This window comes from Bombina bombina, chromosome 4 (assembly GCF_027579735.1).
Source record: "Bombina bombina isolate aBomBom1 chromosome 4, aBomBom1.pri, whole genome shotgun sequence".
Taxonomy (NCBI): Eukaryota; Metazoa; Chordata; class Amphibia; order Anura; family Bombinatoridae; genus Bombina; species Bombina bombina.
In genome coordinates this window covers 927,959,355-927,986,921 of record NC_069502.1, presented here as the reverse complement: position 1 = coordinate 927,986,921, position 27,567 = coordinate 927,959,355, and the positions used below count along the sequence as shown (strand labels likewise).

The following is a 27,567-nucleotide window of genomic DNA, read 5'->3' as shown; positions in this document are numbered from 1 at the left end:
AAACAGGAGACTGCTTCAGTAATCCTAATAGCGCCTGCGTGGCCACGCAGGACCTGGTATGCAGATCTAGTGGACATGTTGTCTCTGCCACCATGGAAACTGCCATTGAGACAGGACCTTCTCATTCAAGGTCCGTTACAACATCCAAATCTAAATTTTCTGCAGCTGACTGCTTGGAGATAGAACGCTTGATTTTATCTAAGCGAAGTTCTCTGAGTAGGTTATTGATACTCTGATTCAGGCTCGCAAGCCGGTCACTAGAAAAATTTATCATAAGATATGGTGTAAATATATTTATATTGGTGTGAATCCAAGGGCTACTCATGGAGTAAGGTTAGGATTCCTAAGATTCTGTCCTTTCTCCAAGAAGTATTGGAGAAGGGATTATCAGCTAGTTCCTTAAAGGGACAAATCTCTGCTTTGTCAATTTTACTTCACAAGCGTCTGGCAGATGTCTCAGACGTTCAGGCATTTTGTCAGGCTTTAATCAGAATCAAGCCTGTGTTTAAATCTATTGCTCCGCCATGGAGTTTGAATTTAGTTCTTAAAGTTCTTCAAGGGGTTCCGTTTGAACCCATGCATTCCATAGATATTAAGATGTTATCTTGCGAAGTTTTGTTTTTAGTTGCTATCTCTTCTGCTCGAAGAGTTTCCAAGCTTTCTGTGTTACAATGTGATTCCCCTTATCTTATATTCCATTCTGATAAGGTGGTTTTTCGTTCTAAACCTGGATTTCTTCCTAAGGTTGTTTCAAATAAGAATATTAATCAGGAAATTGTGGTTCCTTCCTTGTGTCCTAATCCTTCCTCTAAGAAGGGAACGTCTGTTACATAACTTGGACGTGGTTCGTTCTTTAAAATTTTATTTACAAGCGACCAAGGATTTCCGTCAAACATCTTCTCTGTTTGTTGTTTATTCTGGAAAACGTAGGGGTTAAAAAGCTACGGCTACCTCTCTCTCTTTTTGGCTGAAAAGCATCATCCGCCTGGCATACGAGACTGCTAGACAGCAGCCTCCTTAAAGAATTACGGCTCATTCCATTAGTGCTGTGGCTTCCACATGGGCTTTTAAAAAAAAATGCTTCTGTTGAACAGATTTGTAATGCTGCGACTTGGTCCTCCCTTCATACTTTTTCCAAATTTTACAAATTTGATACTTTTGCTTCTTCGGAGGCTATTTTTAGGAGAAAGGTGCTTCAAGCAGTGGTACCTTCCGTTTAGTTTCCTGTCTTGTCCCTCCCTTTCATCCGTGTCCTGAAGCTTTGGTATTGGCATCCCACAAGTAAGGATGAAACCCGTGGACTCTGTATATCTTGTAAAAGAAAAGGAAATGTATTATTACCTGATAATTTGATTTCTTTTACAATATACTGAGTCCACGGTTTCACCCTGTCATTTTGAGACAAGATTTATTTTTCTAAACTTCAGTCACCTCTGCACCTTTGTAGTTTTTCCCTTTCTCTTCCTATACCTTCGGTCGAATGACTGGGGGGAGGAGTTAAGGGAGGAGGAGCTATATAGCAGCTCTGCTGTGGTGCTCTTTGTCACTTCCTGTTAACAGGAGGATTATATCCCACAAGTAAGGATGAAATCCGAGGACTCGGTATATCGTAAAAGAAATAAATTTTTCAGGTAAGCATACATTTCCTTTTTTATGTAGTGTCTTCATTCAGGTGTCTTGAATGTTGAAGTCTCCACTTTGTCAGCTATTGCAGCAGTCAAGTGGGGACTAAAAGTCCCTTATTCATTAATATTTTTTTAAACTAATTTTGTCTTGGTTATTACCTCAGCCAGTTGGGTCGCTGAGTTATAGATGATATCCCCTTACTTTCTCTTCAGCAAAACACATTTCTCCAGCCAGTGTCTAAAACTTTATGGAAGGTAATATTGGAGTTTCATGAATGAACTTTATGGAAGGTGGTATTAGTTTCCCTCATTTTGTCCTCATGAGAAATTGTTGAACGGGAATGACAAGACTGTTGTCAGGCTTCTCATCATTCTGCACAGACATCATAAAGGATGTATGGTATTAAAAACGATAATTTCCCAATTGATTGATAATTGCATCATTCCAGCCTATCAGGAAGGTGCCTGCAAGAGCAAATTCTTCTTGAACAGTAGAATGTAAATTTCCCTTTTGAGGACCTCAGAAATACAGGGATATTGCTTAATTTACTGCACATGTCCTAGTTTAAAACCGCTCTGGTGAGGTTCTTTGAGGCTGTAAAGACATCGAGTGAGATGGGCGGGGCCTATTTTTGCGCCTCAGATGTGCAGTTATTTTCTCTCTGCAAGTAGCAAGCTCCAACTCCTGAGGGCCCTTGTAGATGTTTTGGGCCAAATCGAAGCTGTGGCAAGGTGCTGTGGCAAGGTGCTGGGGGTGTTTTTTCCGGATTTAGGCCTTATTTCAATCCGGTTTGCACAATAAAGGGTAAAATGTTAAATTTTCTTGTGGGACAAACTTAACTACACATATTGAGTCTGCTATCAAAAATTTGAAAAATTTGGTGCATTTTTTTCTGCGTTTTGCAGAACGTGTATGCTTTTTTTCTCTTAAAGGCGCAGTACCGTTTTTTAAGATTATTTTTTTCACTAAATAAAGTGTTTTCATGCTTGTTTGTAGTCATTACTAGCCTGTTCAACATGTCTGACATTGAGGAAAGTCATTGTTCAATATGTTTAGAAGCCATTGTGGAACCCCCACTTAGAATGTGTCCCTCATGCACTGAAAGGTCAATAAATTGCAAAGAACATTTTTTAGCTACTAAAAGTATGTCGCAGGATAATTCTCAGTCAGAAGGGAATCGGGTTATGCCATCTAATTCTCCCCAAGTGTCACAACCATTAACGCCCGCACAAGTGACGCCAAGTACTTCTAGTGCGTCTAATTCTTTCACCCTGCAAGATATGGCCGCAGTTATGAATACTACCCTCACAGAGGTTTTATCTAAGCTGCCTGGGTTGCAGAGGAAGCGCAGTAGGTCTGGTGTGAGAACAAATGCTGAGCCCTCTGACGCTTTATTAGCCATCCACAAACCTTGGGATTCAGAATCCCTGAAAGAAAAATGCTACGGTAGCACTCTATGCCCAGACTTTATTGGTAGAGGCTGGTAATTTAAAATGTAACTTTTATTTACTTCATTAAAAAAATGGGTAAACACAAAACATTTAAAATTTGTCTCTATCGTGAGTAGCTTGAAAAATATGTGAGATCTGTTATAATCAATTTGGCCTGATACCTGTTAATGTAATGTCAGGTCTCACTATGTCATTAATACCATTAGTTAAAGTTGAATTGTATCGAGGTTAGAACGTGGTTATATTACACTGTTATCAATTTGTTATCAATCACACTATGATCGTAGAAAATAAATTCTAGTTGTCCCAGTGAGAACACCCTATAGATACTGGATTGGATTTACATTTGTTTGGTGTGCGCTAATTGGGACTAACATACATAAATTTTTACCATCATGTTTTATTTGGTTGGAGCTGACGGGCACGATTTTCCAACATATATCAACCTGTGACTCCAAATAACTGAAAAATTATTTGAGTGGGACAGTTAGTTTCTGTCAGGATGTAGTAATAATTCTGTGATAGACTGTGAATCCGTTTTCTGGTCTGGGTATGACTATATACCCTGTTCATAAATAAAGCTCATAACAATCTCTGTATCATCATTGTTTGTCATTGTGTGTATATATATATATTTTGCTTTGTTAGTTCAGTGTGCTACTGAACTTATGATTTTATTATTGTGATTTTACACACTGATTATATATTCCTCTGGTTTGAACATTTGGTACATATAGGTTATATTACTTCAGTGAATGTACATGTATATTATCAACTTCAACGATTGTAGCACTTTGATCAATGATTGCTATAACTTTGTACTTAGTAACAGTATGTTTTGTTAGTACACACTGTTCTATTTTTATTGTCTCAATATGTATGGACTTGTATAGAGTAGTATGTTCTGTTAGTGCACACATATATTGCTTTATTGACTCAAAGTACCACTTTTTCTTGTATTGTACCAAAATATTGTGGTTTCATACCCTGATTATATACTCCTCGAATTTCAATATTGAGTACACTTTAGTTGTCCTGCTTTAATAAATGTACATATGTGTTATCTACTTCTTTGATTATGGCACCTTATTCAGTGGCTGCTTTAACTTTATGATTCATACCTATATATAATATAATAGTTTATTCTGTTAGTGCACGCTGTCTCACTTATAATGCTCAATTCCGGCTGGAAAATATTTCTACAGAAAATTCTGCAGATAAAGTTTGTGATTCATTTCTATATTCTAGGACACTGTTGCGCACTATCTTGGCATTTAATTTACTCTGTGCGGTTGTTGCCCAATATTTCTGAATCGCTAGTCTGTGTTGTATGGTGTAGCCACTGTCTAACTCTCTCCGGGGCTGCCGTCAATCATGCGTCTCATATGTACTTGTGACCAGTACTGCTACATTATCATCCATTCACTTCATACACACTATTCAGTATCTTTCGGGTTTTTTAAGTACGGATTAGTTTACAATCAACTGTGTCTATTCTAATACTGGATTTTAGTAACACAAGCTTTATTAGCCATATCCGATGTACCCTCTCAATGTTCTGAGTTGGCGGTGAGGGATTTGCTGTCTGAGGGAGAGATTTCTGATTCAGGAAAGATGTTCCCTCAGACGGACTCAGATATGACGGCTTTTAAATTTAAACTAGAACACCTCCGCTTATTGTTCAGGGAGATTTTAGCGACTATGGATGATTGTGACCCTATTGTAGTTCCAGAGAAATTGTGTAAAATGGACGGATTTCTAGAGGTTCCTGCCTACACTGTTTTTCCGGTCCCTAAGAGGATTTCGGACATTGTTACTAAGGAGTGGGATAGACCAGGTATTCCGTTCGCTCCCCCTCCTACTTTTAAGAAAATGTTTCCCATATCAGACACCATGCGGGACTTATGGCAGACGGTCCCTAAGGTGGAGGGAGCTATTTCTACCCTGGCTAAGCGTACAACAATACCTATTGAGGACAGTTGTGCTTTCAAAGATCCTATGGATAAAAAATTAGAGGGTCTCCTAAAGAAAATATTTGTTCATCAGGGTTTTCTTCTCCAGCCTATAGCGTGCATTGTTCCTGTAACTACTGCAGCTGCTTTTTGGTTCGAGGCTCTGGAGGAGGCTCTTCAGGTTGAGACCCCATTAGATGATATTCTGGATAGAATTAGGGCTCTCAAGCTAGCTAATTCTTTCATTACAGATGCCGCTTTCTCCTACATTGGTGTGTCCAGTCCACGGCTTCATCCTTACTTGTGGGATATTCTCTTCCCCCACAGGAAATGGCAAAGAGAGCACACAGCAAAATCTGTCCATATAGCCCCCCCTCTGGCTCCGCCCCCCCAGTCATTCTCTTTGCCGCTCTGAACAAGTAGCATCTCCACAGGGATGGTAAAGAGTATGTGGTGTTAGTTGTAATTTTATTTCTTCTATCAAGAGTTTATTTTAAAATAGTGCCGGTTTGTACTATTTACTCTACAACAGAAAGTGAAGAAGATTTCTGTTAAAAGAGGAGTATGATTTTAGCACCAGTAACTAAAATTCATTGCTGTTCCCACGCAGGACTGTTGAAACCAGAGAACTTCAGTTGGGGGGAACAGTTTGCAGGCTTATCTGCTTCAGGTATGACCAGTCTATTTTCTAACAAGACATAGTAATGCTAGAAGACTTTCAGTTTTCCCTTATGGGATCGGTAAGCCATTTTATTAGACTCCGTAACAGAATTAAGGCTTATAAATTGGGCTCTATGCTGGTTAACTCCGGTTTGCTCATTTTTGGGTTTAGAGACTTGAAATTTGGCGTGCAATACTTTCAAGGCATTAAGACACTGGGGTGTAATTTTCATAAAGATCAGATGTTTCTTTGATAGTTTTTCGATCATCCAGAAATAAAGTGTGCTCTTTTTATCATTTAAAGAGACAGTAACGGTTCTGTTTAAATTTAATTTTATTGCATTAATAGCCTGCCTAAATCTGTCTAACATGTCGTCTGTACCTTCAGATAGCATATGTTCTGTGTGTATGGAAGCCAAGGTGGTTCCCCCATTAAATGTATGTGCAAATTGTGCCATGGCGTCCAAACAAAGTAAGGACAGTACTGTCACATTTAATAAGGTTGCCCAAGATGATTCTTCAAATGAAGGTAGTGGGGATAGTTCATCATCCTCTACTTCTGTGTTTTGCCCGCACAGGCGACGCCTAGTACATCTAACGCGCCAATGCTTGTTACTATGCAGCAATTAACAGCAGTAATGGATAATTCTATAGCAGCTCTTTTATCCAAACTGCCAGCATTTCCCAGAAAGCGCGATTGCTCAGTTTTAAATACAGAGGATGAGCAAGTAGGCGCTGACAATAATTTATCTCTTATACCCTCACTTCAATCTGAGTTGGCAGTGAGGGAGGGTCTGTCTGAGGGAGAAATTTCTGATTCAGGAAAAATTTCTCAGCAGGCAGAACCTGATATAGTGGCATTTAAATTTAAGCTAGAACATCTCCGCGCTCTGCTTTAGGAGGTGCTAGCTACCCTTGATGATTGTGATACTTTGGTGATACCAGAGAAGTTGTGCAAAATGGACAAATTCTTAGAGGTCCCAGTGCACGCTGATGCCTTTCCGATACCCAAGAGGGTGGCGGACATAGTGACTAAGGAGTGGGAGAAGCCAGGTGTACCTTTTGTTCCCCCTCCTATATTTAAGAAAATGTTCCCCATTGTCGACCCTAGAAGGGATGCATGGCAAACGGTCCCTAAGGTAGAGGGGGCAGATTCAACGTTGGCTAAGCGCACAACTATTCCTATAGAGGACAGTTGCGCTTTCAAAGATCCTATGGATAAAAAATTAGGATTGCTTAAGAAGATTTTTGTTCAGCAAGGTTTCCTTCTTCAACCAATTTCGTGCATTATTCCTGTCACGACGGCGGCGTCTTTTTGGTTCGATGAACTAGAAAGTTTGCTCCAGAAGGAGACCCCATATGATGAGGTCATGGACAGAATTCACGCACTAAAGTTGGCTAATTCCTTTATTTTGGATGCCGCTTTTCAATTGGCTAAATTAGCGGCGAAAAATTCAGGGTTTGCAATAGTGGCGCGCAGGGCGTTTTGGCTTAAATCTTAGTCGGCGGATGTGTCGTCCAAAACAAAATTGCTTAATATTCCTTTCAAGGGTAAGACCCTTTTCGGGCCAGAATTGAAGGAGATTATTTCAGACATCACTGGGGGAAAGGGCCATGCCCTCCCACAGGATAGGCCTTTCAAGGCTAAGAATAAGTCTAATTTTCGTTCCTTTCACAATTTCAGGAACGGACCGGCTTCTAACTCTGTGGCCTCTAGACAAGAGGGTAACTCTTCCCAGCCTAAACCAGCATGGAAACCATTGCAAGGCTGGAACAAGGGAAAACAGGCCAAGAAGCCTGCTGCTGCTACCAAGACAGCATGAAGGGGTAGCCCCTGATCCGGGACCGGATCTAGTAGGGGGCAGACTTTCTCTCTTTGCTCAGGCTTGGGCAAGAGATGTTCCGGACCCCTGGGCACTAGAAATTGTCTCTCAGAGGTATCTTCTAGAGTTCAAGGAACTTCCTCCAAGGGGAAGGTTCCACATGTCTCGCTTATCTTTAGACCAGATAAAGAGACAGGCATTCTTATGTTGCGTAGAAGACCTATTAAAGATGGGAGTGATACACCCAGTTCCAACAGAGGAACAAGGTCTGGGTTTTTACTCAAACCTGTTTGTAGTTCCCAAAAAAGAGGGAACTTTCAGGCCAATTCTGGATTTAAAAATTCTAAACAAATTCCTCATCCATCATTCAAAATGGAAACCATTCGGACGATTTTACCAACAATCCAGGAGGGTCTTAAAGGATGCGTACCTGCATATTCCTATTCACAAGGATCATCATCAGTTCCTGAGGTTCGCCTTTCTGGACAAACATTACCAGTTCGTGGCTCTTCCATTCGGTTTAGCCACTGCTCCCAGAATTTTCACAAAGATGCTAGGGTCCCTTCTTGCGGTCCTAAGGCCAAGGGGCATTGCTGTAGCACCTTACCTAGACGACATTCTAATTCAAGCGTCGTCCCTTTCCAAAGCAAGGGCTCATACAGACATTGTTTTAGCCTTTCTCAGGTCTCACGGGTGGAAGGTGAACATAGAAAAGAGTTCCCTGTCCCCGTCCACAAGGGTTCCTTTTCTGGGAACAATAATAGATTCTGTGGAAATGAAGATTTTTCTGACAGAGGTCAGAAAGTTAAAACTTCTAAACCCTTGTCGAGTTCTTCAATCTATTCCTCAGCCTTCCATAGCTCAGTGCATGGAGGTAATAGGACTAATGGTTGCAGCAATGGACGTGGTTCCTTTTGCTCGAATTCATTTAAGACCATTGCAACTGTGCATGCTCAAACAGTGGAATGGGGATTATGCAGACTTGTCTCCCCAGATTCAAGTAGACCAGGTAACCAGAGACTCACTCCTCTGGTGGTTAGCTCAGGATCACCTGTCTCAGGGAATGAGTTTCCGCAGACCAGAGTAGGTCATTGTCACGACCGACGCCAGTCTCTTAGGTTGGGGCGCGGTCTGGGACTCCCTGAAAGCTCAGGGTCTATGGTCTTGGGAAGAGTCTCTTCTCCCGATAAACATTTTGGAACTGAGAGCGATATTCATTGCGCTCCTGGCCTGGCCTCAACTAGCGAAGGCCAGATTCATAAGATTTCAGTCGGACAATATGACTACTGTAGCGTACATCAATCATCAGGGGGGAACAAAGAGTTCCCTGGCGATGAGAGAGGTATCCAAGATCATCAAATGGGCGGAGGATCACTCCTGCCATCTATCTGCAATTCACATCCCAGGGGTAGACAACTGGGAGGCGGATTATTTGAGTTGTCGGACCTTTCATCCGGGGGAGTGGGAACTTCACCAAGAGGTCTTTGCCCAGTTAACTCAACTTTGGGGCACTCCAGATATGGATCTGATGGCGTCTCGTCAGAACTCCAAGGTTCCTCGCTACGGGTCCAGATCCAGGGATCCCAAGGCGACACTAGTGGATGCATTGGTGGCGCCTTGGTCGTTCAATCTAGCTTATGTGTTTCCACCGTTCCCTCTCCTTCCCAGGCTTGTAGCCAGGATCAAACAGGAGAAGGCCTCGGTGATTCTGATAGCTCCTGCATGGCCACGCAGGACTTGGTATGCAGACCTGGTGAATATGTCATCGGCTCCACCATGGAAGCTACCTTTGAGGCAGGATCTTCTAGTACAAGGTCCATTCGAACATCCAAATCTAGTCTCTCTGCAACTGACTGCTTGGAAATTGAACGCTTGATTCTATCTAAGCGTGGATTTTCAGATTCGGTTATAGATACTCTGGTTCAGGCCAGAAAACCTGTGACTTGGAAAATTTACCATAAGATATGGCAAAAATATATCTGTTGGTGCGAATCCAAGGGATTCTCTTGGAGTAAAATTAAAATTCCTAGGATACTTTCCTTTCTCCAAGAGGGTTTGGATAAAGGTTTGTCAGCTAGTTCTCTAAAAGGACAGATATCTGCTCCGTCTGTTTTGTTGCACAAGCGTCTGGCAGCCGTGCCAGATGTACAGGCGTTAGTCAGAATCAAGCCTGTTTACAGACCTATGACTCCTCCATGGAGTCTAAATTTAGTTCTTTAAGTTCTTCAAGGGGTTCTGTTTGAACCTTTACATTCCATAGATATTAAGTTACTATCTTGGAAAGTTCTGTTTTTGGTTGCTATTTCTTCTGCTAGAAGAGTTTCTGAATTGTCTGCGTTGCAGTGTACTTCACCCTATCTGGTATTCCATTCAGATAAGGTAGTTTTACGTACCAAGCCTGGTTTTCTTCCAAAAGTGGTTTCCAACAGGAATATTAACCAGGAAATAGTTGTTCCTTCTCTGTGTCCGAATCCAGTTTCAAAGAAGGAACGTTTGTTACATAACCTAGATGAGGTCCGTGCTTTAAAATTCTATTTAGAAGCAACAAAGGATTTCAGACAGACATCATCCTTGTTTGTCGTCTATTCTGGTAAGAGGAGAGGGCAGAAAGCTACTGCTACCTCTCTTTCCTTTTGGCTGAGAAGCTTCATCCGATTGGCTTATGAGACTGCCGGACGGCAGCCTCCTGAACGAATTACAGCTCACTCTACTAGGGCTGTGGCTTCCACATGGGCATTCAAGAATGAGGCTTCTGTTGAACAGATCTGTAAGGCAGCGACTTGGTCTTCTCTGCATACTTTTGCCAAATTTTACAAATTCGATACTTTTGCTTCTTCGGAGGCTGTTTATGGGAGAAAGGTTTTGCAAGCTGTGGTGCCTTCCGTTTAGGTTACCTGACTTGTTCCCTTCATCCGTGTCCTAAAGCTTTGGTATTGGTTCCCACAAGTAAGGATGAAGCCGTGGACCGGACACACCAATGTAGGAGAAAACAGAATTTATGTTTACCTTATAAATTTCTTTCTCCTACGGTGTGTCCGGTCCACGGCCCGCCCTGGTTTTTAGTCAGGTTTAAAAATTTTTATTTTTCTTTACACTACAGTCACCACGGCACCTTATAGTTTCTCCTTTTTCTCCTAACCGTCGGTCGAATGACTGGGGGGCGGAGCCAGAGGGGGGGCTATATGGACAGCTTTTGCTGTGTGCTCTCTTTGCCATTTCCTGTGGGGGAAGAGAATATCCCACAAGTAAGGATGAAGCCGTGGACCGGACACACCGTAGGAGAAAGAAATTTATCAGGTAAACATAAATTCTGTTTTTCAACTGGCTAAATTGGCGACAAAGAATTCAGGTTTTGACATTTTAGAGCGTTATGGCTTAAGTCCTGGTCTGCTGATGTGTCATCAAAATCTAAGCTTTTAGCCATCCCTTTCAAGGGTAAGACCCTATGCGGGACTGAACTGAAAGAGATCATTTCAGACATCACTGGAGGGAAAGGCCATGCCCTTCCTCAGGATAAGACAAATAAGATGAGGACCAAACAAAATCATTTTCGTTCCTTTTGAAACTTCAAAGGTAGTCCCTCTACTTCTTCCCTTGCTGCAAAGCAAGAGGGGAATTTTGCCCAATCCAAGTCAGTCTGGAGACCTAACCAGACTTGAAACAAAGGTAGACAGGCCAAGAAGCCCGCTGCTGCCACCAAGACAGCATGAAGGGGTAGTCCCTGATCCGGGACCGGATCTAGTAGGGGGCAGACTTTCTTTCTTTGCTCAGGCTTGGGCAAGAGACGTTCAGAACTCCTGGGCTTTAGAAATCGTAACCCAGGGGTATCTTCTAGATTTCAAAGATTCTCCTCCAAGGGGGAGAATCCATCTTTCTCAATTGTCTGTAAACCAGACAAAAAGAGGCGTTCTTACGCTGTGTAGAAGACCTATATACCATGGGAGTGATCTGCCCACTTCCGAAAACAGAACAGGGGCAGAGGTTCTACTCCAATCTGTTTGTGGTTCCCAAAAAAGAGGGAACCTTCAGACCAATTTTAGATCTCAAGATCCTAAACAAATTCCTCAGAGTCCCATCCTTCAAGATGGAGACCATTCAGACTATTTTTACCAATGATCCAGGAGGGTCAATATATGACCACCGTGGACTTAAAGGATGTGTATCTATACATCCCTTTCCACAAAGATCACCAGTTCCTCAGGTTCGCCTTTCTGGACGAGCATTACCAGTTTGTGGCTCTTCCCTTCTGGTTGGCCACAGCTCCCAGAATTTTCACAAAGGTGCTAGGGTCCCTTCTGGCGTTTCTAAGGCCGCGGGGCATAGCAGAGGCTCCTTATCTGGACGATATCTTAGTTCAGGCGTCGACTTACCAACTAGCCAAATCTCACACGGACATCGTGTTGGCTTTTCTAAGATTTCACGGGTGGAAGGTGAACGTAAAAAAAGAGTTCACTTATCCCTCTCATAAGAGTTCCATTCCTGGGAACTGTGATAGATTCGGTGGACATGAAAATTTTTCTGACGGAGGTCAGGAAATCAAAGATTTTAACCACCTGCCGAGCTCTTCATTCCATTCCTCGGCTGTCAGTGGCTCAGTGTATGGAGGTAATCGGTCTAATGGTAGCGGCAATGGACATAGTTCCGTTTGCTCGCTTGCATCTCAGACTACTGCAACTATGCATGCTCAATCAGTGGAATGGGGATTATGCAGATTTATCGCCTCAGATAAATCTGGATCAAGAAACGAGATTTATCTGAGGCCAGCATGGGTCATAGTGACGACGGACGCCAGCCTATTGGGCTGGGGTGCAGTCTGGAATTCCCTGAAAGCACAGGGTTTGTGGACTCAGGAGGAGGCTCTCCTACCGATAATTAATCTATCAGCAATCTATATCCCAGGAGTGGAGAACTGGAAAGCGGATTTTCTAAGTCGTCAGACTTTTCATCTGGGGGAGTGGGAACTCCATCCGGAGGTGTTTGCACAATTGATTCAGCAATGGGGCACACCAGAATTGGATCTGATGGAGTCTCATCAGAACGCCAAACTTCCTTGTTACGGGTCCAGGTCAAGGGATCCTCAGGCAGTACTGATAGATGCTCTAGCAGTACCCTGGTCGTTCAACCTGGCTTATGTGTTTCCACCATTTCCTCTCCTTCCTCGTTTGATTGCCAGAATCAAACAGGAGAGAGCCTCTGTGATTTTGATAGCACCTGCGTGGCCACGCAGGACTTGGAATGCAGACCTGGTGGACATGTCATCTCTTCCACCATGGACTCTGCCACTGAGACGGGACCTTCTGATTCAAGGTCCGTTCCAGCATCCAAATCTAGTTTCTCTGCGGCTGACTGCTTGGAGATTGAACGGTTGATTTTATCCAAGCGGGTGTTCTCTGAGTCGGTCATAGATACCTTGATTCAGGCTCGAAAGCCTGTCACTAGGAAAATTTATCATAAGATATGGCGTATATATCTTTATTGGTGCGACTCCAAAGGCTACTTATGGAGTAAGACCAGAATTCCTAGGATTTTGTCCTTTCTCCAAGAAGGATTGGAGAAGGGGCTATCAGCGAGTTCCTTAAAGGGACAGATATCTGCTTTATCAATTCTACTGCACAAGCTTCTGGCAGATGTTCCAGACGTTCAGTCGTTCTGTCAGGCTTTAGTTAGAATCGGGCCTGTGTTTAAACCTGTTGCTCCGCCATGGAGTTTGTATTTAGTTCTTAAAGTTCTTCCAGGGGTTCCGTTTGAACCTATGCATTCCATAGATATTAAGCTTCTATCTTGGAAAGTTCTGTTTTTAGTTGCTATCTCTTCGGCTCAAAGAGTTTCTGAACTATCTGCATTGCAATGCGACTCGCCTTATCTGGTTTTACATGCTGATAAGGTGGTTTTGCGTACCAATCCTGGATTCCTTCCTAAGGTTGTTACTAATAGGAATATCAATCAGGAAATTGTTTTTCCTTCTCTGTGTCCTAATCCTTCCTCTAAGAAGGAGCGTCTGTTGCACAACTTGGACGTGGTTCGTGCTTTGAAGTTTTACTTGAAAGCAAATAAAGATTTTCGTCAAACATCTTCTTTGTTTGTTGTCTATTCTGGAAAACGTAGAGGTCAAAAAGCTACGGCTTCCTCTTTCTTTTTGGCTGAAAAGCATCATCCGTTTGGCATATGAGACTGCTGGACAGCAGCCTCCTGAAAGGATTACAGCTCACTCTACTAGAGCAGTGGCTTCCACATGGGCTTTTAAAAATTATGCTTCTGTTGAACAGATTTGTAAGGCTGCAACTTGGTCTTCGCTTCATACCTTTTCCAAATTTTACAAATTTGATACTTTTGCTTCTTCGGAGGCTACTTTTGGGAGAAAGGTTTTGCAAGCAGTGGTGCCTTCTGTTTAACAATCTGTCTTGTCCCTCCCGTTCATCCGTGTCCTGTAGATTTGGTATTGTATCCCACAAGTAAAGGATGAATCCGTGGACTCATCGTACCTTATAGAAGAAAAGTAAATTTATGCTTACCTGATAAATTAATTTCTTCTATGGTACGACGAGTCCACGGCCCGAGACAGATTATATTTTTTTATTTTAAACTTCAGTCACCTCTGCACCTTTTAGTTTTTCCTTTTTCTTCCTGTACCTTTGGTGGAATGACTGGGGGGTGGAGCTAGGGGAGGAGCTATATAGACAGCTCTGCTGTGGTGCTCTTTGCCACTTCCTGTTAACAGGAGGATAATATCCCACAAGTAAAGGATGAGTCCGTGGAGTCGTCGTACCATAGAAGAAATTAATATATCAGGTAAGCATAAATTTACTTTTTTATGTATTTTGTGCAACTTTTTAATTTGAGTCTAACGGTTAACCAGAGCTATGAAGTTGCTCTATCCGACACACGTTAAATTCAATTGCCCCTGAGCGAACATGTTTATTTTCAACTTGTAATACTCATATACACCTGCGCCTATCGCTCGCGTGCAACTACAGGGAGTGCAGAATTATTAGTCAAGTTGTATTTTTGAGGATTAATTTTATTATTGAACAACAACCATGTTCTCAATGAACCCAAAAAAATCATTAATATCAAAGCTGAATAGTTTTGGAAGTAGTTTTTAGTTTGTTTTTAGTTATAGCTATTTTAGGGGGATATCTGTGTGTGCAGGTGACTATTACTGTGCATAATTATTAGGCAACTTAACAAAAAACAAATATATACCCATTTCAATTATTTATTTTTACCAGTGAAACCAATATAACATCTCAACATTCACAAATATACATTTCTCCAACATAGGTGTGTCCGGTCCACGGCGTCATCCTTACTTGTGGGATATTCTCTTCCCCAACAGGAAATGGCAAAGAGCCCAGCAAAGCTGGTCACATGATCCCTCCTAGGCTCCGCCTACCCCAGTCATTCTCTTTGCCGTTGTACAGGCAACATCTCCACGGAGATGGCTTAGAGTTTTTTAGTGTTTAACTGTAGTTTTTATTATTCAATCAAGAGTTTGTTATTTTAAAATAGTGCTGGTATGTACTATTTACTCAGAAACAGAAAAGAGATGAAGATTTCTGTTTGTATGAGGAAAATGATTTTAGCAACCGTTACTAAAATCCATGGCTGTTCCACACAGGACTGTTGAGAGGAATTAACTTCAGTTGGGGGAACAGTGAGCAGTCTCTTGCTGCTTGAGGTATGACACATTCTAACAAGACGATGTAATGCTGGAAGCTGTCATTTTCCCTATGGGATCCGGTAAGCCATGTTTATTAAGATAGTAAATAAGGGCTTCACAAGGGCTTATTAAGACTGTAGACTTTTTCTGGGCTAAATCGATTCATTATTAACACATATTTAGCCTTGAGGAATCATTTAATCTGGGTATTTTGATAAGATTATATCGGCAGGCACTGTTTTAGACACCTTATTCTTAGGGGCTTTCCCAAATCATAGGCAGAGCCTCATTTTCGCGCCGGTGTTGCGCACTTGTTTTTGAGAGGCATGTCATGCAGTCGCATGTGTGAGGAGCTCTGATACATAGAAAAGACTTTCTGAAGGCGTCATTTGGTATCGTATTCCCCTTTGGGCTTGGTTGGGTCTCAGCAAAGCAGATACCAGGGACTGTAAAGGGGTTAAAGTTAAAAACGGCTCCGGTTCCGTTATTTTAAGGGTTAAAGCTTCCAAATTTGGTGTGCAATACTTTTAAGGCTTTAAGACACTGTGGTGAAATTTTGGTGAATTTTGAACAATTCCTTCATATTTTTTCGCAATTGCAGTAATAAAGTGTGTTCAGTTTAAAATTTAAAGTGACAGTAACGGTTTTATTTTAAAACGTTTTTTGTACTTTGTTATCAAGTTTATGCCTGTTTAACATGTCTGAACTACCAGATAGACTGTGTTCTGAATGTGGGGAAGCCAGAGTTCCTTCTAATTTAAATAAATGTGATTTATGTGACAATGACAATGATGCCCAAGATGATTCCTCAAGTGAGGGGAGTAAGCATGGTACTGCATCATTCCCTCCTTCGTCTACACGAGTCTTGCCCACTCAGGAGGCCCCTAGTACATCTAGCGCGCCAATACTCCTTACTATGCAACAATTAACGGCTGTAATGGATAATTCTGTCAAAAACATTTTAGCCAAAATGCACACTTATCAGCGTAAGCGCGACTGCTCTGTTTTAGATACTGAAGAGCATGACGACGCTGATAATAATGGTTCTGAAGGGCCCCTAAACCAGTCTGATGGGGCCAGGGAGGTTTTGTCTGAGGGAGAAATTACTGATTCAGGGAACATTTCTCAACAAGCTGAACCTGATGTGATTACGTTTAAATTTAAGTTGGAACATCTCCGCATTCTGCTTAAGGAGGTATTATCCACTCTGGATGATTGTGACAAGTTGGTCATCCCAGAGAAACTATGTAAAATGGACAAGTTCCTAGAGGTCCCGGGGCTCCCAGAAGCTTTTCCTATACCCAAGCGGGTGGCGGACATTGTAAATAAAGAATGGGAAAGGCCCGGTATTCCTTTCGTCCCTCCCCCCATATTTAAAAAATTGTTTCCTATGGTCGACCCCAGAAAGGACTTATGGCAGACAGTCCCCAAGGTCGAGGGAGCGGTTTCCACTTTAAACAAACGCACCACTATACCCATAGAAGATAGTTGTGCTTTCAAAGATCCTATGGATAAAAAATTAGAAGGTTTACTTAAAAAGATGTTTGTTCAGCAGGGTTACCTTCTACAACCAATTTCATGCATTGTCCCTGTCGCTACAGCCGCGTGTTTCTGGTTCGATGAGCTGGTAAAGGCGGTCGATAGTGATTCTCCTCCTTATGAGGAGATTATGGACAGAATCAATGCTCTCAAATTGGCTAATTCTTTCACCCTAGACGCCACTTTGCAATTGGCTAGGTTAGCGGCTAAGAATTCTGGGTTTGCTATTGTGGCGCGCAGAGTGCTTTGGTTGAAATCTTGGTCAGCTGATGCGTCTTCCAAGAACAAGCTACTTAACATTCCTTTCAAGGGGAAAACGCTGTTTGGCCCTGACTTGAAAGAGATTATCTCTGATATCACTGGGGGTAAGGGCCACGCCCTTCCTCAGGATCGGCCTTTCAAGGCCAAAAATAAACCTAATTTTCGTCCCTTTCGTAGAAACGGACCAGCCCAAAGTGCTACGTCCTCTAAGCAAGAGGGTAATACTTCTCAAGCCAAGCCAGCTTGGAGACCAATGCAAGGCTGGAACAAGGGAAAGCAGGCCAAGAAACCTGCCACTGCTACCAAGACAGCATGAAATGTTGGCCCCCGATCCGGGACCGGATCTGGTGGGGGGCAGACTCTCTCTCTTCGCTCAGGCTTGGGCAAGAGATGTTCTGGATCCTTGGGCGCTAGAAATAGTCTCCCAAGGTTATCTTCTGGAATTCAAGGGGCTTCCCCCAAGGGGGAGGTTCCACAGGTCTCAGTTGTCTTCAGACCACATAAAAAGACAGGCATTCTTACGTTGTGTAGAAGACCTGTTAAAAATGGGAGTGATTCATCCTGTTCCATTAGGAGAACAAGGGATGGGGTTCTACTCCAATCTGTTCATAGTTCCCAAAAAAGAGGGAACGTTCAGACCAATCTTAGATCTCAAGATCTTAAACAAGTTTCTCAAGGTTCCATCGTTCAAAATGGAAACCATTCGAACAATTCTTCCTTCCATCCAGGAAGGTCAATTCATGACCACGGTGGATTTAAAGGATGCGTATCTACATATTCCTATCCACAAGGAACATCATCGGTTCCTAAGGTTCGCATTCCTGGACAAGCATTACCAGTTCGTGGCGCTTCCTTTCGGATTAGCCACTGCTCCAAGGATTTTCACAAAGGTACTAGGGTCCCTTCTAGCTGTGCTAAGACCAAGGGGCATTGCTGTAGTACCTTACTTGGACGACATTCTGATTCAAGCGTCGTCCCTTCCTCAAGCAAAGGCTCACACGGACATCGTCCTGGCCTTTCTCAGATCTCACGGATGGAAAGTGAACGTGGAAAAGAGTTCTCTATCTCCGTCAACAAGGGTTCCCTTCTTGGGGACAATAATAGACTCCTTAGAAATGAGGATTTTTCTGACAGAGGCCAGAAAAACAAAACTTCTAGACTCTTGTCGGATACTTCATTCCGTTCCTCTTCCTTCCATAGCGCAGTGCATGGAAGTGATAGGTTTGATGGTAGCGGCAATGGACATAGTTCCTTTTGCGCGCATTCATCTAAGACCATTACAACTGTGCATGCTCAGTCAGTGGAATGGGGACTATACAAACTTGTCTCCGAGGATACAAGTAAATCAGAGGACCAGAGACTCACTCCGTTGGTGGCTGTCCCTGGACAACCTGTCACAAGGGATGACCTTCCGCAGACCAGAGTGGGTCATTGTCACGACCGACGCCAGTCTGATGGGCTGGGGCGCGGTCTGGGGATCCCTGAAAGCTCAGGGTCTTTGGTCTCGGGAAGAATCTCTTCTACCGATAAATATTCTGGAACTGAGAGCGATATTCAATGCTCTCAAGGCTTGGCCTCAGCTAGCGAGGGCCAAGTTCATACGGTTTCAATCAGACAACATGAAGACTGTTGCGTACATCAACCATCAGGGGGGAACAAGGAGTTCCCTGGCGATGGAAGAAGTGACCAAAATCATTCTATGGGCGGAGTCTCACTCCTGCCACCTGTCTGCTATCCACATCCCAGGAGTGGAAAATTGGGAAGCGGATTTTCTGAGTCGTCAGACATTGCATCCGGGGGAGTGGGAACTCCATCCGGAAATCTTTGCCCAAGTCACTCAACTGTGGGGCATTCCAGACATGGATCTGATGGCCTCTCGTCAGAACTTCTAAGTTCCTTGCTACGGGTCCAGATCCAGGGATCCCAAGGCGGCTCTAGTGGATGCACTAGTAGCACATTGGACCTTCAAACTAGCTTATGTATTCCCGCCGTTTCCTCTCATCCCCAGGCTGGTAGCCAGGATCAATCAGGAAAGGGCGTCGGTGATCTTGATAGCTCCTGCGTGGCCACGCAGGACTTGGTATGCAGATCTGGTGAATATGTCATCGGCTCCACCATGGAAGCTACCTTTGAGACGAGACCTTCTTGTTCAAGGTCCGTTCGAACATCCGAATCTGGTCTCACTCCAGCTGACTGCTTGGAGATTGAACGCTTGATCTTATCGAAGCGAGGGTTCTCAGATTCTGTTATCGATACTCTTGTTCAGGCCAGAAAGCCTGTAACTAGAAAGATTTACCACAAAATTTGGAAAAAATATATCTGTTGGTGTGAATCTAAAGGATTCCCTTGGGACAAGGTTAAGATTCCTAAGATTCTATCCTTCCTTCAAGAAGGATTGGAAAAAGGATTATCTGCAAGTTCCCTGAAGGGACAGATTTCTGCCTTGTCTGTGTTACTTCACAAAAAGCTGGCAGCTGTGCCAGATGTTCAAGCCTTTGTTCAGGCTCTGGTTAGAATCAAGCCTGTTTACAAACCTTTGACTCCTCCTTGGAGTCTCAACTTAGTTCTTTCAGTTCTTCAGGGGGTTCCGTTTGAACCCTTACATTCCGTTGATATTAAGTTATTATCTTGGAAAGTTTTGTTTTTGGTTGCAATTTCTTCTGCTAGAAGAGTTTCAGAATTATCTGCTCTGCAGTGTTCTCCTCCTTATCTGGTGTTCCATGCAGATAAGGTGGTTTTACGTACTAAACCTGATTTTCTTCCAAAAGTTGTTTCTAACAAAAACATTAACCAGGAGATTATCGTACCTTCTCTGTGTCCGAAACCAGTTTCGAAGAAGGAACGTTTGTTGCACAATTTGGATGTTGTTCGCGCTCTAAAATTTTATTTAGATGCTACAAAGGATTTTAGACAAACATCTTCCTTGTTTGTTGTTTATTCCGGTAAAAGGAGAGGTCAAAAAGCAACTTCTACCTCTCTCTCTTTTTGGATTAAAAGCATCATCAGATTGGCTTACGAGACTGCCGGACGGCAGCCTCCCGAAAGAATCACAGCTCATTCCACTAGGGCTGTGGCTTCCACATGGGCCTTCAAGAACGAGGCTTCTGTTGATCAGATATGTAGGGCAGCGACTTGGTCTTCACTGCACACTTTTACCAAATTTTACAAGTTTGATACTTTTGCTTCTTCTGAGGCTATTTTTGGGAGAAAGGTTTTGCAAGCCGTGGTGCCTTCCATCTAGGTGACCTGATTTGCTCCCTCCCATCATCCGTGTCCTAAAGCTTTGGTATTGGTTCCCACAAGTAAGGATGACGCCGTGGACCGGACACACCTATGTTGGAGAAAACAGAATTTATGTTTACCTGATAAATTACTTTCTCCAACGGTGTGTCCGGTCCACGGCCCGCCCTGGTTTTTTAATCAGGTCTGATAATTTATTTTCTTTAACTACAGTCACCACGGTATCATATGGTTTCTCCTATGCAAATATTCCTCCTTAACGTCGGTCGAATGACTGGGGTAGGCGGAGCCTAGGAGGGATCATGTGACCAGCTTTGCTGGGCTCTTTGCCATTTCCTGTTGGGGAAGAGAATATCCCACAAGTAAGGATGACGCCGTGGACCGGACACACCGTTGGAGAAAGTAATTTATCAGGTAAACATAAATTCTGTTTTCTGACATTCAAAAACAAAACGAAAACAAATCAGTGACCAATATAGCCACCTTTCTTTGCAAGGACACTCAAAAGCCTGCCATCCATGGATTCTGTCAGTGTTTTGATCTGTTCACCATCAACACTGCGTGCAGCAGCAACCACAGCCTCCCAGACACTGTTCAGAGAGGTGTACTGTTTTCCCTCCTTGTAAATCTCACATTTGATGATGGACCACAGGTTCTCAATGGGGTTCAGATCAGGTGAACAAGGAGGCCATGTCATTAGATTTTCTTCTTTTATACCTTTTCTTGTCAGCCACGCTGTGGAGTACTTGGACGCGTGTGATGGAGCATTGTCCTGCATGAAAATCATGTTTTTCTTGAAGGATGCAGACTTCTTCCTGTACCACTGCTTGAAGAAGGTGTCTTCCAGAAACTGGCAGTAGGACTGGGAGTTGAGCTTGACTCCATCCTCAACCCGAAAAGGCCCCACAAGCTCATCTTTGATGATACCAGCCCAAACCAGTACTCCACCTCCACCTTGCTGGCGTCTGAGTCGGACTGGAGCTCTTTGCCCTTTACCAATCCAGCCACAGGCCCATCCATCTGGCCCATAAAGACTCATTTCATCAGTCCATAAAACCTTAGAAAAATCAGTCTTGAGATATTTCTTGGCCCAGTCTTAACGTTTCAGCTTGTGTGTCTTGTTCAGTGGTGGTCGTCTTTCAGCCTTTCTTACCTTGGCCATGTCTCTGAGTATTGCACACCTTGTGCTTTTGGGCACTCCAGTGATGTTGCAGCTCTGAAATATGGCCAAACTGGTGGCAAGTGGCATCTTGGCAGCTGCACGCTTGACTTTTCTCAGTTCATGGGCAGTTATTTTGCGCCTTGGTTTTTCCACACGCTTCTTGCGACCCTGTTGACTATTTTGAATGAAACGCTTGATTGTTCGATGATCACGCTTCAGAAGCATTGCAATTTTAAGAGTGCTGCATCCCTCTGCAAGATATCTCACTATTTTTGACTTTTCTGAGCCTGTCAAGTCCTTCTTTTGACCCATTTTGCCAAAGGAAAGGAAGTTGCCTAATAATTATGCACACCTGATATAGGGTGTTGATGTCATTAGACCACACCCCTTCTCATTACAGAGATGCACATCACCTAATATGCTTAATTGGTAGTAGGCTTTCGAGCCTATACAGCTTGGAGTAAGACAACATGCATAAAGAGGATGATGTGGTCAAAATACTAATTTGCCTAATAATTCTGCACTCCCTGTATTAGCTCTTTGTGGGTAACCTGACCTTTTTGTGGGTTTAGGTAACAAATTATTGTGTTTCTAATTTCTCCTTCTAAAGCAATTACTTTAAAGTTTGTTTTAAAATTGAGTTCAATTGTTTTTTTTCCTTTTTCTTGTTTTATATGTATTTTTTTATATAAAATATATGTAAAAATATTTTTCAGCATTGGTCACTGTTTTTCCCTTTTACCGATTTGGGTAATTATACAAATCTACTGCATTTACTTGTCCTTTAATCAATAAATGCATTATACATCTATTTCCACTCCCCCCCCTGTATCATGTGACAGCCATTACAAATGCATATGCGACAATTCTGTGAATTCTTTCACATGCGCAGTAGGAAAAGTGTTAATATAAAAAGACTGTGCAAATTTTGTTAATGGAAGTAAATTTGAAAATTCACCAAAATTGCACATTCTATCTGAGCAACGAAAGTCCAACTTTGACTTGAGTGTCATTTTAAATGCTACTATGGTGAGCTGAAATATCTAAAAAATATGCTTTTCCATACTTTGACATGGTTCTTTAAGAAGCACCTATTAAACATTCTTTCCTTTTTATTTTTGGTTCCTTACACAAGAAATGTATCAGCTAGGAAAAGGAGTCTTATACCAGATGGAAATGGTGGGCTTTGTTTTTCATTCCACCCCCTCATAAATGAGAAACAAGTCTTTGCTTGTAAATCTTGCTCATAGAACTGAACCAACATGCATTTTGTATTTTTTTGTTTTTAATTTATCTGTGCTGGAATAATTTAGAAGACATCCATCAAAACTATTTTGTAAGACTTCAAGTATAGTTTCCCATGCTATCTTTTCTGAACAATTAACTTGGATTTCCTTGTTGCAGGCGGCTTTATCAATTGCCAAGACCCAAGTAGAGATGGGTGCCCAGGTTCTAGACATCAATATGGATGATGGAATGCTGGATGGGCCTAGTGCCATGGCTAAGTTTTGCAACTTTATTGCTTCTGAACCAGATATTTCCAAGGTATGTTGAATGCATGTTTTTTATTTTGGAACTGTATTTATGTTTACCTTGTGCTTATATGTTTTATTTCATCTTAGGTACCACTCTGTATTGATTCCTCAAATTTTGCAGTGATTGAGGCTGGCTTGAAGTGTTGTCAAGGCAAATGTATTGTAAATAGCATAAGTCTGAAAGAAGGAGAGGAGGACTTTCTGGCAAAAGCAAACACAATTAAGAAATTTGGAGCTGCAGTAGTTGTCATGGCTTTTGATGAAATCGGACAGGTAAGTTTGTAGTTCATCTTGCATCATTTAATATTTTGTTTCAGCTGTTTAACAGTTCATTATATGTTGGAACATGAGCTATAGCTCTATCAGTTGGGGAATTTATTTATTACTGCTTGGTTTATTAATCTGTATAAACAGGAAAAGGATAGCCGCACCATTCACAGTTCTTCAAATATAATTTTTTTTACATATAGATGTACAGGGTTTCAGGACACAGCCCTTAATCAAGCTTAGTCAAACACATATGGGCAGCAGCTTTAAAAATACTAGAGGTAGAGGACACACCCCTTGACTCGGGTAGATTAACCCCTTCATCTCTCAATCCATATTTTGACTAACCCATAACTCCCCTCTAATGCACTCTCTATTTGTGTTCAGTCTTCTTTATTTAACGCTGCTTTTAGCTATGCCACATACTCAACCATGTAACTGCATTTTAAAGCTCCCTCTCTAAACACTGCTGCCATATAGTGATCAATACACATGCACATTCCTACGCTTACCTCAGTATGCCCTTATGGAAAGAGCAATGTTTCAACAAAGGATAACAAAAAATAGGTAAAATGGAAAATGTAAAAAATTGTACTTTTTCAGAATCATGAACATTATGAAACTTTTTTTTTTTTTTAAACCTTGTTAATGTATTCATAATAACGAGTTTCATTGTCTTCTATAATTGTCTAAATAAATTAATCTTAGGTAGTTTTTAATTAAGGGTCATGAAAGAGGCGGGGGGGAATATATTCCATCGATTATTAGAACATGTCAATTTTTCACTGCAAATCTGTGTTTAACCCCCACAAATTGATTAAATGCATAGGTAAAGTACTGTTTGGGAGCTGCAAAGATCTGTTATTCCAAAGCACAAAATGTGCAGGGTTGATAGTGATAACATTGCATGCTCTAACAATTGAAAGAATGTGATTTTTTTTTTTTTTTTGTTTTGTTTTTTAAACTATAGGGGTCTTTTAATAAAATGAAGGTACATTACAATCGTAAATAAAGATGTGTAAACTTTTTCTTTTAGGCTAAAAAATAACTACCGTTTGTGTTCAACAGGCCACAGATACAGAGACAAAGGTCAGTGTTTGTACAAGAGCATATAACCTCTTGGTTGAGAAGCTGAACTTCAACCCCAATGACATCATATTTGACCCAAATATCTTAACAATTGGCACAGGAATGGAAGAACATGACAAATATGCCATTCATTTTATCAACGCCACCAAAATGATAAAGGTGAGAACCTTTTTCAGGCCCTCGTTTTATAAAACACTGTTTAACATAAAATTGTGAGCGCACTAGTCAAAACAATTATCAAATTGGCTTCATTCCCATGGCATTCTTTGTTGAAGAGATACCTAAGCAGGTGTCTGGAGAACTACATGGCTGCCATCTAGTGTTTTTGCAAATGGATAACATTCTTGGAATAACTTTTGTCGTATAGAGCTCCAGACATGTGCACGCTCCTGAAATGATGTGCCTGCTTTCCAACAAAACATACCAAGAGAATGAAGCAAAATTTAATAGAAGTCAATTAGAAAGTGGTTATAAAATTAGATGCACTATCTGAATCTTGAAATAAATATTTGGGGTTTAATTTCCCTTTAAATCTGTCATACTATGTTAGTGCAAAAGCAGTGCAGGGTATTGATATATGCATTTTTATATGACTGTATAAAGTAACCTTTTGTACTTGGAGTAGGCAGAAACCTATTTAAAGGGACTTAATGATCAAAATTGTGTGTGCTCTATGGCATCGACTTCAGCTATGTGTTGTTGGCAAGCAAGCAGTAGTGCAATAGAAAAATCTTCTAAAATTACACACATGAACAGTTTTAGTGCACATTTATGTCCCTTTAACATTTCTTTCATATAACAATCTTTTTTTGCTGTGCATTATTTCTGCTTTGCATCACTATGATCTGCTATTTATTTTTAACAAATATTTATTTTTAATGCCTCTAATTTTCAGGAGACCCTAAAAGGAGCTAAAATCAGCGGGGGTCTTTCCAACCTTTCTTTCTCATTTAGAGGAATGGAAGTCATTCGAGAAGCCATGCATGGAGTCTTTCTTTATCATGCCATTAAGGTACCTTGTAAAATAGTTGAGCACAACTTTTTTTGCGGATAGTAATTCTGATACAGCACATTAAAATTTATTTCATAGTAGTATGCTCAATTAACTTTGGTATTCTTGTTTTATGTAATTTTATTGCAAACATAACACCAATTCTGACTTGAAGGGACAAACAACTATTTTATAAAGGGAGGTGTTCTATTGTATTCTTTTTTTTTGTTTTTTGAGAGTTCTGTTTATTATGAATCTGTTTGAAACATACAGGTTAGTAGAGAAGTACAGTATACAATGATTTAATGACTTCACATTTCTAAGTTCAGATTCATTGTTTTGCAATTTTTTTAAGAGAAAAAAATAATAATAAAATGAAAAAATAAAGTAACATAAACAGTTTGTGAATAACATGTCTCGCAAGTAACTTCTCGTTCTCATATATAAAGAGATGGTATTTTAAAATATGTAAATAACAATATAGGGCGTATAGGTGTTAAATTATCTCTGTGTCTTAATCATGTATTGTATCGTTCCACCTCATTGCCCCGCTTTCCACTGCTCCCCGGTTTTCACAAATTAATCTTGGCAGCTCATGTTGTAAAACATTCTGGGGTATATGTTTTGATGTATTGATCCCACATCGCTTGTATATCTGCGTAAGCATCTCTTTTGTCCATTTTGTAAGAACCATATACCTCTAGGTCTAGGATTTCAGTGACCTTTTGTCTCCACCTTGCTAATCCCGGTATTCCCGGTAATTTTCAGTTTTAGCTATCAAAGCATTTGCACTGTTTATCATAATTTTAAGGAGAGATTTGGGGTGTTGTGAGGGGAGTTTGATGGAATGGAGGGCTGGAGAATCATTTCTATTTCTTGTATGATGTCATGCTAAGATTGGTTTATCTAATTCTACCACCAAATTTGTCCCATCCCACTTCCAACATGTCCACATCTCCAGCAACAATTGCTGGATTTTGGAAATATTCTATTTAGTCTTCTTGGGGTTAGGTACCATCAGTGTAAAATCTTATAGTTTATCTCTAACATGGATGTGGAAATGGAACATGTTTAAATGTTATGAAATATATTAGTGGCTATTTGGGGTAGTATGATGATACCTAGTTCCTTTTCCCACATCTCCATCGAGTAAGACAGGTTACCGGGAAGTGGCTGTTTTAAAGTTTTATATATATAAGTGAGAGTGACTGATTGATAAGAGTATTGGGTGTGGATAGTTTTTCTATGTTGGTAAGGAAATGTGTCATCTTGTGTGTGGTAATAGAATTATGTAGCCTCCTATATGAGAACCAATTAGATGCCCTGGTATGTCCCCTTTCTAAGAGTTGAGATTGGGAGCAAATGGACATTTGCAGAAATGTGATGTATGTTGATGTTTTGGGTCTAAGGGTCTTGAGTAGGTTGTAGTCCCAGTGTGTGTGATGAGAATTACGAGTGGTCTATTAGTGACGTTAGCGGTCCAGGTCTGAAGGAGAGACAAGGGTTATGTCTTTTGGCTTTTTCCCATAATTGTATGTTTCTTAGTTATTGGGTTAGGGATAAGGTGGGATATTTTTGAAAAACCTGGTGTATCAGCACAAGTCAGTTATGTTTAGGCCTGAGTTAGTATTAATTTCTAGAGGTACCCAAATTTTAGAATCTGTGTATTCTCCAGTCTCATAGTCTTTGGAGGTGAATGGATGTGTGGTATATTTCTAGGTCAGGGATCCCCAAGCCTCCTTGATTTCTTTCTGACACGGTGAGTCCACGGATCATCAGTAATTACTATTGGGAATATCACTCCTGGCCAGCAGGAGGAGGCAAAGAGCACCACAGCAAAGCTGTTAAGTATCACTTCCCTTCCCACAACCCCCAGTCATTCTCTTTGCCTTCGTTGCAAGGAGGTGGTCAAATTCAGGTGTCTAAAAGACGTTTCTTCAATCAACATTTTATTATTTTGAAGCAGAGCAGGTTTGCTCTGTCTTCCTGGGGATTTAGCCATAGTCCACTGTCAGTATATTTATGAAAATCTTAATAGTGCTCTCCAAATAATATATCAGCTTATGGCAGGGTTATAACACAATACAATTATTAATTATCCTTAAAAATAGAAACCCTTAATCAACATGCATCTACTAGAAACCATACAATTAATATAAATATCTGAATTCTTTTATTTAGTTAATATCCATGAACATTTTTGAAATATTTTTGTAATAAAAGGAATATGAAATAATATTATATGCGCTTGAAAACTATTTAAGATATGCTATCCTTCTTATAAAACCCAGAAAAATATACCTTCACAATT

The 27,567-nt window shown here is 41.3% G+C and overlaps 1 protein-coding gene across 2 annotated transcripts in view; it reads left to right on the top strand.

Moving 5' to 3' along the window:
• Positions 1-27,567, top strand: part of MTR (5-methyltetrahydrofolate-homocysteine methyltransferase) — a 600,857-nt gene that overhangs the window by 245,155 nt on the left and 328,135 nt on the right. For both annotated transcript variants that reach the window (XM_053711885.1, XM_053711884.1), the window contains exons 14-17: positions 22,779-22,919; positions 22,997-23,182; positions 24,245-24,424; positions 25,161-25,277. In XM_053711885.1, coding sequence (XP_053567860.1) covers positions 22,779-22,919; positions 22,997-23,182; positions 24,245-24,424; positions 25,161-25,277 — 624 coding nt within the window. The remainder of the gene's footprint in view (positions 1-22,778; positions 22,920-22,996; positions 23,183-24,244; positions 24,425-25,160; positions 25,278-27,567) is intronic.